Below are 15,574 nucleotides of genomic sequence, written 5' to 3' on the forward strand. Positions count from 1 at the left end.
TTTTTTTTTTTTTTTTTTTGTCGATTCTTATGGATCTGTGATTTTAGTTTTTTGTTTGTTTAAGAATTATTCACTTTTTGAAGATACCAAATTTTGTGTGATTAGGTTAATATCGTGTGAGAATTAGGTGGTGTTGTACCTGTTCAGATCTATATAAACTTTTGTCTATCCATGAATTATTTTAGATGTCAGTGTGTGGTTAGGTTCAACTTTTTTTTTTTGCTGTGGTATGTTTTGTTTCTAGTTTTTTGTTTGTAGATGGTGAATAAATTTTGATCTGATGGATAATGATTTGTGAATTTGGATGTAGATTTTTGTGTCTTTCCCTCTCCAATGCTATAACTTCTATCAGTTTCACTCAGAACAAAAGATTATTTCTCAAGAATAGATAAATTGATGCACTTTGAAAGTACCCTAATTGTTTTGATTTAGAGATTGCCCTTTAGGTATTAAGATACTATAGAATATGACTCAAAACATGTTAGCGTAGAAGGATAGTGGCAGATTTTCATCTGTCTGTTATGGTACATGGATATGTGTAGGCTCAGGTAGGAATGTTTTGTGGGCAAGAGATTGGAAATATATCAAGCTTTGCATCCTCCGGAGCTCCTACAGACAATAGTAGCTCTTCTAGTTGTGTTAAGGCTGTGGCTCGTAATGGTTCGCCCCCATGGCGAGAAGATGACAAGGATGGACATTACCTGTTTGAACTGGGAGATGACTTAACCCCACGCTGTAATCTCACTTTTTCTATTACCAAAGAGCTGTTTTGATAATCCTCAAGCTACCTTAAATATATATATATCTCTAGATTATTTTTTTTCAATGGCTTTTTTTAATAAACTCTAGATGTTGTGGTGAACCTTGTTTAATTTTTTTTTTTATTTCATTATTCTGATTGCTCTGTTCTTTTCTTGTTTCGCAGATAAAATCTATAGCAAAATGGGAGAAGGTATGAATTTTTGGTTGTTGTATGAGTTATCTTATGTTTTTTCACATGTCCCATTGTAGTACTCATATCTTATTCGAACGTTACTTAAATTGTCCTTGTAGGTACCTTTGGTCAAGTGCTAGAATGTTGGGACAGGGAGAGGAAGGAAATGGTGGCTGTCAAGATTGTCCGTGGTGTGAAGAAATACCGCGAGGCTGCTATGATTGAAATTGAAATGCTTCAACAGCTTGGTAAACATGACAAAGGTGGCAATCGGTAAGTTACTTTTCATCATGCATTAGAATCTGATAGAGTCGGACATGGTTTTTCAAATTCTTTTTTTTGCAAAGGTTAAATCAGTTTATTCCTTGCAGTTGTGTACAAATTCGGAACTGGTTTGACTATCGTAACCATATCTGTATTGTAAGTATTTTAGTCAATTTTGTGATGGCTATGATTTTCCCCGGTTTGGGAAATAGTTGGGGTTAAATTTTTTGGATGAATTTAAATGGTTGCAACAGGTATTTGAGAAGCTTGGATCAAGTTTATACGATTTTCTTCGGAAAAACAATTATCGCTCCTTTCCCATTGATCTTGTCCGTGAGATTGGCTGGCAACTCTTGAAATGTGTAGCATGTGTGTAGTCTTTGCAGTCTTTTCAATCAATCTGCATGCTCTTGCATTTTCATCTGAGTTTTGCTTGTTATTGTGATGGTTACCACATAAGTTTCTGAATTTTAGCTCTTTCCGTTTCTTAAGGCATTTTCCTTGTTTATTTTTGTCTGATTTTGCAGTTATGCATGACTTGCGCATGATTCATACCGACCTTAAACCAGAAAATATTCTGTTAGTCTCCTCGGACTATGTGAAAATTCCTGAGTACAAGGTATATTTTGAGTTTACTTGTGTGTGACTTTATTAATGTTGCCAACTAGTTAAGTGCTAAAGGATTTTGTTGTGTTTTTTGTTGCAGGGCTCCCGATTACAAAGGGATCTGTGCTATAAAAGAGTGCCTAAATCAAGTGCAATAAAGGTGATTGATTTTGGTAGCACAACTTATGAGCGTCAGGACCAAACCTACATTGTATCTACGAGACATTATAGGGCACCAGAAGTGATTTTAGGTGAGTTGCTGTTGTAAAATAAGTCATTGAAATCTGTAGATTCTGTTAAACTATATTACAAACTGATGAAGAAACATGGCCTTGTGTGCAGGTCTTGGCTGGAGTTATCCATGTGATGTTTGGAGTATTGGATGTATTATAGTGGAACTGTGCACGGTATGTGTTTGAACCAGTTCATTCTTAATGTTAAATGGGAATTTACTCCTTTTTTTGTGTGTTTTTAATTGAAAGTTTTGAGTTTTGCAGGGAGAAGCATTGTTTCAAACACATGAAAATCTGGAGCATCTAGCGATGATGGAGCGTGTTCTTGGGTCGTTCCCTCAACAAATGTTGAAGAAAGTGGAGTGAGTTGAATAAACCATTTGCCCCGAAGTGATGTATATATGGTCGGGTGTTTAACTATTATTTCTTGTGTTGTGTGATAAAGTCGGCACTCAGAGAAATATGTGAGAAGAGGTCGTTTGGATTGGCCTGATGGGGCCACCTCAAGAGACAGCTTGAAAGCAGTATTGAAGCTTCCTCGGCTTCAGGTTCGTCAAGTGTTGTATATTGAGTTTGATTTGGCGGAGTGATTCTGTGTGTTTACAAATGGTCCTGTATGTGTTGTTGCAGAATCTGATAATGCAACATGTAGACCACTCGGCGGGAGAATTGATAAATATGGTGCAAGGACTTCTTCGATTTGATCCCTCAGAGAGACTAACCGCTCGTGAAGCCTTGAGACATCCTTTTTTCACTAGGAGGAGATGACAGGCTCTTGAGGAGTGTAAATAGAGTAAGATATGTATGATTGTAGTAAAAGCCTTTACAAAAGGTCTTTCCTCCACAACCCCACACGAATTCTGATATCAATTAAACAAAAATGCTTAGATCACTCTTTTTAAAGTGATAGGCAATTGTTTGTCTATCTTGTAAACTTGATTTTTTTTTTAAATTGTAAGTTTTAATTTTCGACCACAAAATTTAAGTAGAGATGCGTTGTTACGACTCTTATTACTTGAAGTATAACACCAAGCAAGCTAAAGTGAATGTACAATATGTCTATGATGCAACAATGATTGAAAAACTTATACTGGATATACAATGTTGTATGAGTAAGTTTGCAATATAAATAAAACTCAGAAAGACCAAAAACTACCATTATCAAAATTTACGGGGAGTTTAGTTGTCGATAAAAAACAGCATGTAGTTTTTGTAAGGAGTAAGAAAACTGCACGGTTTGCACGAAAATTTTCAGTTTCAGATGTTAAGAGTTTTCTTGTTTAGCTGCGTCTCTGCAATTATCCAATTTGCGCCTCTTTTCTCTGATTCCGCTCGTTCCCTTTTCCAATCCTCGCTCCATCGTTTACCATAATGTTTTTGATTTTTTTCCATACGACTTGTGTTTTCTTTCACGATCTATACGCCGAGATCATTGGGTCTACGATGAAGCCATGTGGGTGCTTGTTGTTTGAGCTGTCCCACATGTTGAGGAAGAACACTAATGAGTTGCTGTGGCTGGCTTGTCTTTCTTTGACTGATCAGTTTGTTCACGAGAGGTTGACTGATGAAAGATACCAAGCTGCGGTTATGGAAGCTTGAACAACACATCAATAGCTCAGGAAACATTGATAAGATCACTTGTGTTACTCTGAACCTCTCAGACTGCTCAAGAATCTCTTATGAAGAAGTTCCTAGGCTTACGCTTCTCTCAGGGAGTGGACGTTGTTTGACTCTATGCTTTGTTCCTCATACATTGCGACTAAGTTGAAGAAGACACGAAAGTATTTGTTCTATATAGTATATTTAATCTAGGATATGAATGTTTTTAATGGACCAACAATCAATCTCAGACGACAGACAATGGTGTGAAAAAGACTTCATATACTTGAATTACGCTCCTAAAAGTACTCAAATTTTGTGTCTAAGTGATATGATCCTAAATTACATGGACTCTCTCAATGTTATGAAAACTTCATACATAGATTGCAAGTGCATAGTTTTGTTGCGTTAATGCTTAGAGATCAATCATTGTAAATAAATATTTTATAACATTTTAATAGGTCTAAACATAAGGAGTGAAAAAAAAAACATATGGATTACCAGGTGTGTGTAATGTAATACCAAATTATGGATTGAGATTTAAGTAGGTCTATATGATGAGATGAATGTTTCTTTTAATATTTTTGGCGTTTTTCTTCGCCTTTGCGCATAATTTGATATTTCAACTATGTTTGTGTTGACTACCAAGTAAATATGTCTAAAATTCTTATTTAACCTTTAATATTTAATATTTAATGATGTTTGGTATAAATAGTTGTCCAGCATATAGATACAATGATTCTAATGAGTGATGTTAGTGATCTGACATGGGATACCAAATTTCTGTATTGGTATCTAATTAGGATTCATGCAATGATACATTTTTTTTTATTTTTTTATTTTTTAGCATCGTTCTCCATGCTTAAAAATATTTAATAGGTCAACTATGTTTGTGTCGACTACCAATTAATGACTTTTGAAATTTCTACTTAAACCTTTGTATTTAATGATGTTTGACTTAGATAGTGGCCCAAACAAATGTGGATAAGGTAATCTTGGTGATATGACTTTAGATACCATATTTTCAGATCTTGAATTTGGATAAGGTAATCTAGGTTAAATTTGTATGATGAGATGTTCTTCTTTTCTTATTCTTGAGCATTGTTCTTTGACCCTAAACATAGTTTGATAGATCTACTATGTTTGTGTTGACTACCGAGTAATGGTGTCCAAAATTTATGTTTAATTAGGTTTAATTCGTACAATCATACGTTTATTTATTTATTTTTGAGCATCGTTCTTCACGCCTGAAGATAGTTTCATAGGTCAACTATGTTTGTGTCGACTACCGAGTAATGACGTTCAAAATTTCTACTTAAACCTTTGTATTTAGTGATGTTTGACTTAGATAGTGGCCCAAACATATGGACAAGGTAATCCTAATGAGTGATGTGTGGTGATATGACTTTAAATACCATATTTTCAGATCTTGATCTAACTAGGTTAAATTTGTATGATGAGACGTTTTTTTTTTCTTATTCTTGAGGATTGTTCTTTACGCCTAAACATAGTTTCATAGATCTGTTATGTTTGTGTTGACTACCTAGTAATGGTGTCCCAAAATTTATGTTCAAATCTTTGCATTTAATGATATTTGACTTTAATAGTGTTCTAAACAAATAATTTTTGTTTTATTTAGCATTGTTCCTTTTGCCTGATCATCGTTCTTCGTGTTGACTATCGAGTAATATTGTTCAAATTTTTTATTTTAATATAGCTATGTCGATCAGCTTAAATAATGACGTAAATTTAAATATATTTAATTAAAAATTTTACTTGTAATTTGGTAATTTCGTAAAAAAATTTAATTTACTTAATTTAAATATAGTTTTGGTAATTTGGATTATAAATGACACCCTGGAACCTTAGCACCACAGAAAAAAAAATGAATGATAACTAAAAGAACTCAAGACTGATTTTTCATTCCCTCGTCATGTTCAGGAAACATCGCTCCTCAGCTGAAGATAATAGAGACAAATGTAGCTTTAATGAACACATGACTCACTTTTCCCTATTTCCACAAAATCTTTAATGGGTAATCTCTCTCTGTCTCTCTCACACAATTTGGCTTAACTGCTAAGCGAAACATTGTCTTTCGCGCATTACTTATTTTATGATGGCGAAAGATCACACACTATATAAAGACTTAACATGCACCCAATTTTTTTCATCAAAAAAGAATATTACTCTTACCAAAATTTCAAAATTCAACGATGGCCATCCACATTCTCCTCTTCGCCTCACTTCTCATATTATCATTCATTCTTTTCTTATTCTTAAGCATTATTCTTTACGCCTAAACATAGTTTGATAGATCTACTATGTTTGTGTTGACTACCAAGTCATAATGTCCAAAAAATATGTTTAATTAGGTGTAATTCGTACAATGATACGTTTATTTATTTATTTTTGAGCATCGTTCTTCATGTCTGAAGATAGTTTTATAGGTCAACTATGTTTGTGTCGACTACCGAGTAATGGCATTCAAAATTCCTACTTAAACCTTTGTATTTAATGATGTTTGACTGAGATAGTGGCCCAAACATATGGATAAGGTAATCCTAATAAGTGATGTGTGATGATATGACTTTAAATATTATATTTTCAGATCTTGGTCTAACTAGGTTAAATTTGTATGATGAGACATTTTTCTTTTCTTATTCTTGAGCATTGTTCTTTACGCCTAAACATAGTTTGATAGAGCACTTATGTTTGTTTTGACTACCGAGTAATGGTGTCCCAAAATTTATGTTCAAATCTTTGCATTTAATAATATTTGACTTAAATAGTGTGCCAAACAAATAATTTTTGTTTTATTTAGCATCGTTTTTTGTGCATGATCATCGTTCTTCGTGTTGACTACCGAGTAATAAAATCCAAAATTTCTATTTTAACCTAGATGTGTCGATCAGGTTAAATAATGACGTAAATTTAAATATATTTAATCAAAATGTTTATTTGTTCTCTCACATTCCTTATAATTGTTTTGGTAATTTGGATTACAAATGACACCTTGGAACCTTAGCACAACAGGAAAAAAAAAAGGAATGATAACAAAGAGAACTCAAGACGGACTTTTCATCCCCTCGTCATGTTTAGGAAACATCGCTCCTCAGCTGAAGACAATAGAGACAAATGTAGGCTTAATGAACACATGACTCACTTTTCCCTATTTCCACAAAATCTTTAATGGGTAATCTCTCTCTGTCTCTCTCACACAATTTGGCTTAACTGCTAGTGAAACATTGTCTTTCTCGCATTTCTTACTTTATGATAGCCAAAGATCACACACTATATAAAGACTTAACATGCACCTAGTTTTTTTTCATCAAAAAAGCATATTCCTCTTACCAAAATTTCAAAATTTAACGATGGCCCTCCACACTCTCCTCTTCGCCTCACTTCTCATATTATCATTCACTCTTTACTTATTCTTAAGCATTGTTCTTTACGCCTAAACATAGTTTGATAGATCTACTATGCTTGTGTTGACTACCGAGTTATACTGTCCAAAGTTTATGTTTAATTAGGTGTAATTCGTACAATGATACATGTATTTATTTATTTTTGAGCATCATTCTTCACATGTGAAGATAGTTTTATAGGTCAACTATGTTTGCGTCGACTACCAAGTAATGACGTTTGAAATTTTTACTTAAACCTTTGTATTTAATGATGTTTGACCGAGATAGTGGCCCAAACATATGGATAAGGTAATCCTAATGAATGATGTGTAATGATATGACTTTAAATACCATATTTTCAGATCTTGATCTTACTAGGTTAAATTTGTATGATGAGACGTTTTTCTTTTCTTATTCTTGAGCATTGTTCTTTATGCCTAAACATAGTTTGATAGATCAGTTATGTTTGTTTTGTGAGTAATAGAGTCCCAAAATTTATGTTCAAATCTTTGCATTTAATGATATTTGACTTAAATAGTGTTCCAAACAAATAATTTTTGTTTTATTTAGCATCGTTATTTGTGTTTGATCATCGTTCTTCGTGTTGACTACCGAGTAATAGTGTCCAAAATTTCTATTTTAACCTAGTTGTGTCGATCAGCTTAAATAGTGATGTAAATTTAAATATATTGAATTAAAATTTTTACTTGTTCTCTCACATTTCTTATAATTTTTTTGGTAATTTGGATTACAAATGACACATTGGAACCTTAGCACAACAGAAAAAAAAAATGAATGATAACAAAGAGAACTCAAGACGGACTTTTCATCCCTTCGTCATGTTTAGGAAATATCGCTCTCTCTCTCTTAAACAATTTGGCTTAACTGCTAGTGAAACATTGTCTTTCTCGCATTACTTATTTTATGATAGCCAAAGATCACACACTATATAAAGACTTAACATGCACCCAGTTTTTTTTTATCAAAAAAGCATAGTCCTCTTACCAAAATTTTAAAATTCAATGATGGCTATCCACACTCTCCTCTTCGCCTAACTTCTCATATTATCATTTATTCTTTACTTATTCTTAAGCATTGTTCTTTACGCCTAAACATAGTTTGATAGATCTACTATGTTTGTGTTGACTACCGAGTAATAGTGTCCAAATTTATGTTTAATTAGGTGTAATTCGTACAATGATACGTTTATTTTTTTATTTTTGAGCATCGTTCTTCACGTCTGAAGATAGTTTTTCAGGTCAACTATGTTTGTGTCGACTACCGAGTAGTGACGTTTGAAATTTTTACTTAAACCTTTGTATTTACTGATGTTTGACAGAGATATTGGCCCAAAAATATGGATAAGGTAATCCTAATGAATGATGTGTGGTGATATGACTTTAAATACCATATTTTCAGATGTTGATCTAACTTGGTTAAATTTGTATGATGAGATGTTTTTCTTTTCTTATTCTTGAGCATTGTTCTTTACGACTAAACATAGTTTGATAGATCAGTTATGTTTGTTTTGACTACCGTGTAATGGTGTCCCAAAATTTATGTTCAAATCTTTGCATTTAATGATATTTGACTTAAATAGTGTTCCAAACAAATAATTTTTGTTTTATTTAGCATCGTTCTTTGTGTTGACTACCGAGTAATAATGTCCAAAATTTCTATTTTAACCTAGCTTTGTCGATCAGCTTAAATAATGACGTAAATTTAAAAATATTTCATTAAAATTTTTATTTCTTCTCTCACATTCTTTATAATTGTTTTCGTAATTTGGATTACAAATGACACCTTGGAACCTTAGCACAAAAAAAAAATGAATGATAACAAAGAGAACTCAAGACAGAGTTTTCATCCCCTCGTTATAGGAAACTTCGCTCCTTAGCTGAAGACAATAGAGACAAATTTAGCCTTAAAGAACACATGACTCACTTTTCCTCATTTCCTCAAAATCTTCAAAGGGTAATCTCTCTCTCACTCAATTTGGCTTAACTGCTGAGCGAAACATTGTCTTTCTCGCATCACTTATTTTATGATGGCCAAAGATCACACACTATATAAAGACTTAACATGCACCCAGTTTTTTTTAATCAAAAAAGCATATTCCTCTTACCAAAATTTCAAAATTCAACGATGATCATCCACACTCTCCTCTTTGCCTCACTTCTCATATTCTCATTCATCGAGTCGAGCCGTGGAGATTCACTCGAGGTTACCGCTAAACCCTTACAAGATGGCGTAGGTTTGTGAATTTGTCTTGCCCTTTTTCTTATAAATCAAACTCTCTATTAGCTAGGCTTTAAACTAATAAAATTGACCATACTTGGGATATGTTACCTATTTAATTTATTTTAGAAATCGTCATTTCTATATATGTATCTCTCCATCCTTTTTCATCAACATGCACCCAGTTTTTTTCATCAAAAAAGCATATTCCTCTTACCAAAATTTCAAAATTCAACGATGATCATCCACACTCTCCTCTTCGCCTCAGTTCTCATATTCTCATTCATCGAGTCGAGCCGTGGAGGAAACAAAGATAGACTCTTCACTGAGCTCTAAAATTCACTCGAGGTCACAGCTAAACCCGTACAAGATGGCGTAGGTTTGTGAATTTGTCTTGCCCTTTTTCTTATAAATCAAATTCTCTATTAGCTAGGCTTTAAACTAATAAAATTGACCATACTTGGGATATGTTACCTATTTAATTTATTTTAGAAATCGTCATTTCCATATATGTATCTCCCTATCCTTTTTCATCAACATGCACCCAGTTTTTTTCATCAAAAAAGCATAGTCCTCTTACCAAAATTTTAAAATTCAATGATGGTCATCCACACTCTCCTCTTCGCCTAACTTCTCATATTATCATTTATTCTTTACTTATTCTTAAGCATTTTTCTTTACGCCTAAACATAGTTTGATAGATCTACTATGTTTGTATTGACTACCGAGTAATATTGTCCATAATCTATGTTTAATTAGATGTAATTCGTACAATGATACGTTTATTTATTTATTTTTGAGCATCGTTCTTCACGTCTGAAGATAGTTTTATAGGTCAACTATGTTTGTGTCGACTACCGAGTAATAACGTTCAAATTTTTTACTTAAACCTTTGTATTTAATGATGTTTGATTGAGATAGTGGCCCAAACATATGGATAAGGTAATCCTAATGAATGATGTGTGGTGATATGACTTTAAATACCGTATTTTCAGATCTTGATCTAACTAGGTTAAATTTGTATGATGAGACATTTTTCTTTTCTTATTCTTGAACATTGTTCTTTACGCCCAAACATAGTTTGATAGATCAGTTATGTTTGTTTTGACTACCGAGTAATGGTGTTCCAAAATTTATGTTCAAATCTTTGCATTTAATGATATTTGACTTAAATAGTGTTCCAAACAAATAATTTTTGTTTTATTTAGCATCGTTCATTGTGTCTGATCATCGTTCTTTGTGTTGACTACCGAGTAATAGTGTCCAAAATTTCTATTTTAACCTAGCTGTGTCGATAGCTTAAATAATGACGTAAATTTAAAAAATATTTAATTAAAATTTTTATTTGTTCTCTCACATTCCTTATAATTGTTTTGGTAATTTGGATTACAAATGACACCTTGGAACCTTAGCACAACAGAAAAAAAAAAAAAAATGAATTGATAACAAAGAGAACTCAAGATGGACTTTTCATCCCCTCGTCATGTTTAGGAAACATCGCTCCTTAGCTGAAGACAATAGAGACAAATGTAGCCTTAAAGAACACATGACTCACTTTTCCCCATTTCCTCAAAATCTTCAAAGGGTAATCTCTCTCTTACTCAATTTGGCTTAACTACTAAGCCTAACATTATCTTTCTCGCATTACTTATTTTATGATGGCCAAAAATCACACACTATATAAAGACTTAACATGCACCCAGTTTTTTTCATCAAAAAAGCATATTCCTCTTACCAAAATTTCAAAATTCAACTATAGCTATCCACACTCTCCTCTTCGTCTCGCTTCTCATATTTTCACTCATCCCTTCGAGCCGTGGAGGAAACAAAGATAGACTCTTTACTGAGGTCCAAAAGTCACTCGAGGTCACCGCTAAACCCGTACAAGATGGCGTAGGTTTGTGAATTTGTCTTACCTTTTTCTTATAAATCAAACTCTCTATTAGCTAGGCTTTAAACTAGAGAATTGACAATACTTGGATATGTTACCTATTTAATTTATTTTAGAAATTGTTATATCCATTTATGTATCTCTCCATCCTTTGTTAAATGACTTGGGCCACTAATACATTTATAATAAATAAAATTATACATCTATCTATTGATCTATACTATTATTTGGTACTCATGTATTTCTTTAGTTCTGGAAGCCGGAAAAGATATGGTGACAATTAAATGGAAGTTAAAGTCGTCGGCCAAAGTAGATGCCGATGATACTTTCAAGAAAATCCAAGTCAAGCTTTGTTACGCACCAATCAGCCAAGTTGATAGACCGTGGCGCAAGACTCACAGCGAGCTCTTTAAGGACAAAACCTGCCCTCAATCACTTGATTGGACCGTCGATCTCGATATCCCCACTGGAACCTACTTCGTATGTTAAAAGAGTTTTCTGGTTTAGCTGTGTCTCTGATTCTGCTCACCTCTGCTCGTTCCCTTATCCAATCCTCGCGGAGCTGTATTGTTGTAAGTCCGTCGTTTACCATAATGTTTTTGATTTTTTTCCATACGACTTGCGTTTTCTTCACGATCTATACGCCGAGATAGAGCATTGGGTCTACGATGAAGCCATCTGGGTGCTTGTCCCACATGTTGAGGAAGAACACTAATGAGTTGCTGTGGCTGGCTTGTGTTTCTTTGACTGATCAGTTTGTTCACGAGAGGTTGACTGATGAAAGATACCAAGCTGCGGTTATTGAAGCTTGAACAACACATCAATACTAGCTCAGGAAACATTGATAAGATCACTTGTGTTACTCTGAAAGACGGAACCAAGATCCGAGCACCAGACTGCTCAAGAATCTCTCTTATGAAGAAGTGCCTAGGCTTATGCTTTCTCACAGGGAGTGGACGTTGTTTGACTCTATGCTTTGTTCCTCATACATTGCGACTAAGTTGAAGAAGACATGGAGCGATCACGGCGTCAAGGTTCAACGAGCATTGATGCACCAGAAGGGTTACTTTGTCAGAGTTAGACCAAGAAGACTACACTTGAGAAAGAGAGAGAGGAGAGAAACTTAGCTGCCAATCACATGGTCTAATGGAATGTTAAGCGTAAGGAGTCATTCGTTGTAACCAGTCGCGAAGATTAATGATAAATCTAAAGAGAAACACACAATGTCTTTGAATAAAACCAAAGACACCATTGGAGGAGAGAAACCAGGGTATAATAAAGATTAAACTAAGTAGCATCTTAAAATATTTTCCATAAAAACCAAAAGGATCTTGTTAGTAGAACAAAGCATTCGGTTGAATCCAAATATCTAAGAAAGAAGAAGACTAAAAGACCAAGTTGTCCTAGAGAAACACCGGATCCAAGTCCCAATCCCATCGCTACTACTCGAACGCCCACTTGTTCTCATTGCGAACCTCCTCTTCTTCCTCAGGTGAGTAATCGTTCTTGATGTTGAAGTGAGCACGCATCTCGTCTGGAGTTTTGCCTTTCATCTGATCAGCCACGGCCTTGCACGTAAGGTCAAGAAGTCCACTGATGTTCAGATAGTTAGCAGCCTTCCACACACACAAAAAAAAAACACACACAACATATTAATCACTCACTCACAAAATCAACAACAACCCTAAGGAACAGAGTCAGCAAACCTAAAATCCCAAATCAAAAAAAGAAACCCTAATCCAAAAGGGACATCAAAACCAAAAACATAAAGCACAAACCAGGATGAGTTCAAATAGTGTAGGCTGATCGACTTTGAGGAATTCGGTATCCCAAGTATTAAGCTCACTGTTCTCAGTGTTACCACAAAAATCCTTGTCAGCGCCGTCAGCCTCAGCGGCGGCCTCGACATGCTTCTTACAGTACTCGATAACCTTAGCCAAGATGGCTCCGGTGACATTGGGAAGCGGGATTCCGTTACTGGCGCAGTCGTCCTCGATCATGTGCTTAATCGTCAGGGACTCAACAGCTACGGCTTCGTCTACTTCGAAGATTTCACCGTCGGAGCTCTTTAGGATGATCTTGTTGGACGCCATAGTCGTACGTAGCAAACAAAGGATGACGCGGCACAGGCGACTGATATTATAATGGTCACAGAGGAGGTTTTGGGGTTGAAGGAGTTTCCCTAATCCCTAGTATTTATACAGATCGATCGGTTTTTTTTTTTTTTTTTTAAGTAAATCTAATCTTTTTTTTTTGACAACAAATCTAATCCTTTTTATTAATGGAAATGTTAAAATATATGGTAATATTATTGAAAAGATATATGGAAGTATTTTTTAGATTTCCAAAAAGTTGATCTTAGCTGTATTTCATATCTTCCTTTGATTATGTTATTATTAATATGAAAAATAAAACAATATTTTATTTTAAGAAAAAATCAGAAATATAAGAAATTTTATAATGCAGTCAATCACATATTTAATGGAATAATATCTAGTCCGCAATATGTCTAAGATGCAAAAATTAATTGCAATATTTAATTTTAGATATATTTAACTTGACATTTTAAATGATTTGGGTAAAATTTACAAATTCTATATTATTTAATCATAAATTAAATTCTATTAAAGATTTAAAAATTTACTTTAAAATCTATTGTTGTTGGACATAATTTTATCATCATAAATACATAAATATAAATTAATTTATTCAACACTTATTTTGCTGGATAAAATCAGCGTAGATAAGAGTTTATCTTATAAGAGGAAAATCTTCCTGATTGGTTCAATGAACACAAGACACACAAATCAACTCTAGAACGCGGCTAGGGTTTATAGATTGATTCGCTGTGCCTTGAATTCTTGTATTTGAGCTCGAGACTTTAATCAATAAAAACAACTATTCAACATTTGTTTCTTGTTTCCGTAGTCTTTAAACGAATCGATTATTTTTGCCCAAACAATTGTTATTCAAAACTATTTATGGATTTAGATTTTAATGATTTTTAAAGATTGTAGAATTTGAGAAAATTTGTTTAGTTAAAAATACAAAAATCTAAATTTCATGGTTTTAAATAAAATTTTAATTTTTTTTACAATAAATCATATCAACTTCTTTAAAATTATCAAAATTATTTAAAATTTTATTAAAAATAAAATCACTTAAAATATTTGGTTGAAAACACTAGGGGTGGGCGTTCGGTTTTTCGGTTTGGTTTCGGTTCGGTTTTTTCGGTTTACGGTTTTTTTGGTTTTATAAAAATTGAACCATATAGAAACCATATGTAATTTGGTTTGGTTACGGTTCGGTTTTTTCGGTTTATGGTTTTTTCGGTTTTATCAAAAATGAAACCATATAAAAACCATATGTATAGCGGTTTGGTTTGGTTTCGGTTTGGTGCCGGTTTTTAACGGTTATTCCATACTTTAAAAAATAGATAGTTGATACATAACTAAAAAATAAGCATAAAAGTAAAACCTAAACATAATTCAAAAAAAGAAAATCCAAATATAGTTTTGTAAACCCAAATACTTAATTAAAATTTAAATTTTTAAAAAGTAAAGCCTATTGAAAAAGAAAACCAGAAAAATAACCAAAATAAAAACTTGGAGATCAATAACTATAAACCCAATAAAGAAAAAAATTACCGATATTGTTATACAATATAAATTTATAAGTTGAAAAACTTATTATATCTAATCCCTGTTTTAGAAATCGCTAGGCGCTAGTCGGACGGTTGGAGTGGGCCTAGCGCCTAGCGAAAAAATCGGAGATTAAACGGGGATTAATCGGGGACTAGTTTTAGGTTTATTTTATTAAATTAATAATAAAATAAATATATATAGTATTAAATATATGTATAATTCTATTTATGTTAAAATAAAAATATCAAATAAAATATAAAACTATAGTATTGTCTTTAAAATTACAATATATACATAAAAACGTAATTTAAAACGAAAATTTATGATTTTCATTAAAAATTTGTACATTAGTTATCGTAAAACATCATAAACTCTTAATTTAAATGTCTAAATAACAAAAAAATACATATTTGATTTATATTAGCATTAAAAATAATTATTATATACAAAATTAAGTGGGAAGTAATCGGATTAGACGGATTATAATCAAATTAGTGAGGTATAATTGGATAATAGATGCTAGACGGGGATTAATCATTAATCGAGGCGGAAAGGACGGGCCTAGCGATTTTGCGGGGCGTAATCGGTGATAGGCGGAGATTTTTAAAACAGGGTATCTAATTATCTTAAAGTTTTATAAAAAATCAAAAAAACCATTTAGTTTTACGGTTTTTAACCAGACTAAACCTAAACCAAATGATTAATTAAAATAAAAACCAAACGGATTTTTAAACTTAACCATAACCAAACCAAACCATTTA

The 15,574-nt window shown here is 33.0% G+C and overlaps 3 protein-coding genes across 5 annotated transcripts in view; 2 read left to right on the forward strand and 1 right to left on the reverse strand.

Moving 5' to 3' along the window:
- LOC104722506 (serine/threonine-protein kinase AFC2) overlaps positions 1 to 3,025 on the forward strand; it is a 3,349-nt gene extending 324 nt beyond the window's left edge. Inside the window, exons 2-12 of one of the 3 annotated variants that reach the window (XM_010440672.2) lie at positions 543 to 735; positions 926 to 952; positions 1,054 to 1,207; positions 1,306 to 1,354; positions 1,453 to 1,567; positions 1,726 to 1,817; positions 1,905 to 2,055; positions 2,147 to 2,211; positions 2,302 to 2,399; positions 2,483 to 2,585; positions 2,668 to 3,025. In XM_010440672.2, the coding sequence (XP_010438974.1) occupies positions 543 to 735; positions 926 to 952; positions 1,054 to 1,207; positions 1,306 to 1,354; positions 1,453 to 1,567; positions 1,726 to 1,817; positions 1,905 to 2,055; positions 2,147 to 2,211; positions 2,302 to 2,399; positions 2,483 to 2,585; positions 2,668 to 2,805 (1,185 nt within the window). In that variant the 3' untranslated portion in view covers positions 2,806 to 3,025. Of the gene's footprint in view, positions 1 to 542; positions 736 to 925; positions 953 to 1,053; positions 1,208 to 1,305; positions 1,355 to 1,452; positions 1,568 to 1,725; positions 1,818 to 1,904; positions 2,056 to 2,146; positions 2,212 to 2,301; positions 2,400 to 2,482; positions 2,586 to 2,667 lie in introns of those variants that run through there. The other 2 variants (XM_010440673.2, XM_019231425.1) reach the window with 2 other exon arrangements.
- Positions 10,971 to 12,407, forward strand: LOC104722509 (high-affinity nitrate transporter 3.2-like; the record flags this gene model as incomplete). The annotated part of the gene is made up of 2 exons (XM_010440675.2): positions 10,971 to 11,175; positions 11,420 to 12,407. Coding segments are annotated over 2 exons (444 nt in total), but the record flags the coding sequence as incomplete, so codon positions are not given.
- Positions 12,462 to 13,359, reverse strand: LOC104722508 (SKP1-like protein 4). Its single transcript, XM_010440674.2, has 2 exons — positions 12,948 to 13,359; positions 12,462 to 12,785 (listed from the first exon to the last, which is right to left on the reverse strand). The coding sequence occupies exons 1-2, from the start codon at positions 13,260 to 13,262 to the stop codon at positions 12,612 to 12,614; spliced, it is 489 nt and encodes a 162-aa protein (XP_010438976.1). The 5' UTR covers positions 13,263 to 13,359; the 3' UTR covers positions 12,462 to 12,611.

Source organism: Camelina sativa, chromosome 11 (assembly GCF_000633955.1).
Source record: "Camelina sativa cultivar DH55 chromosome 11, Cs, whole genome shotgun sequence".
NCBI classification, from domain to species: Eukaryota; Viridiplantae; Streptophyta; class Magnoliopsida; order Brassicales; family Brassicaceae; genus Camelina; species Camelina sativa.

Coding starts and splice junctions, on each gene's coding strand:
- LOC104722508 (XM_010440674.2), bottom strand. CDS start 13,262: ATGGCGTCCAACAAGATCATCCTAAAGAGCTCCGACGGTGAAATCTTC. Junction 12,786..12,947: donor CACTATTTGAACTCATCCTG/GTTTGTGCTTTA, acceptor TGTGTGTGGAAG/GCTGCTAACTATCTGAACAT.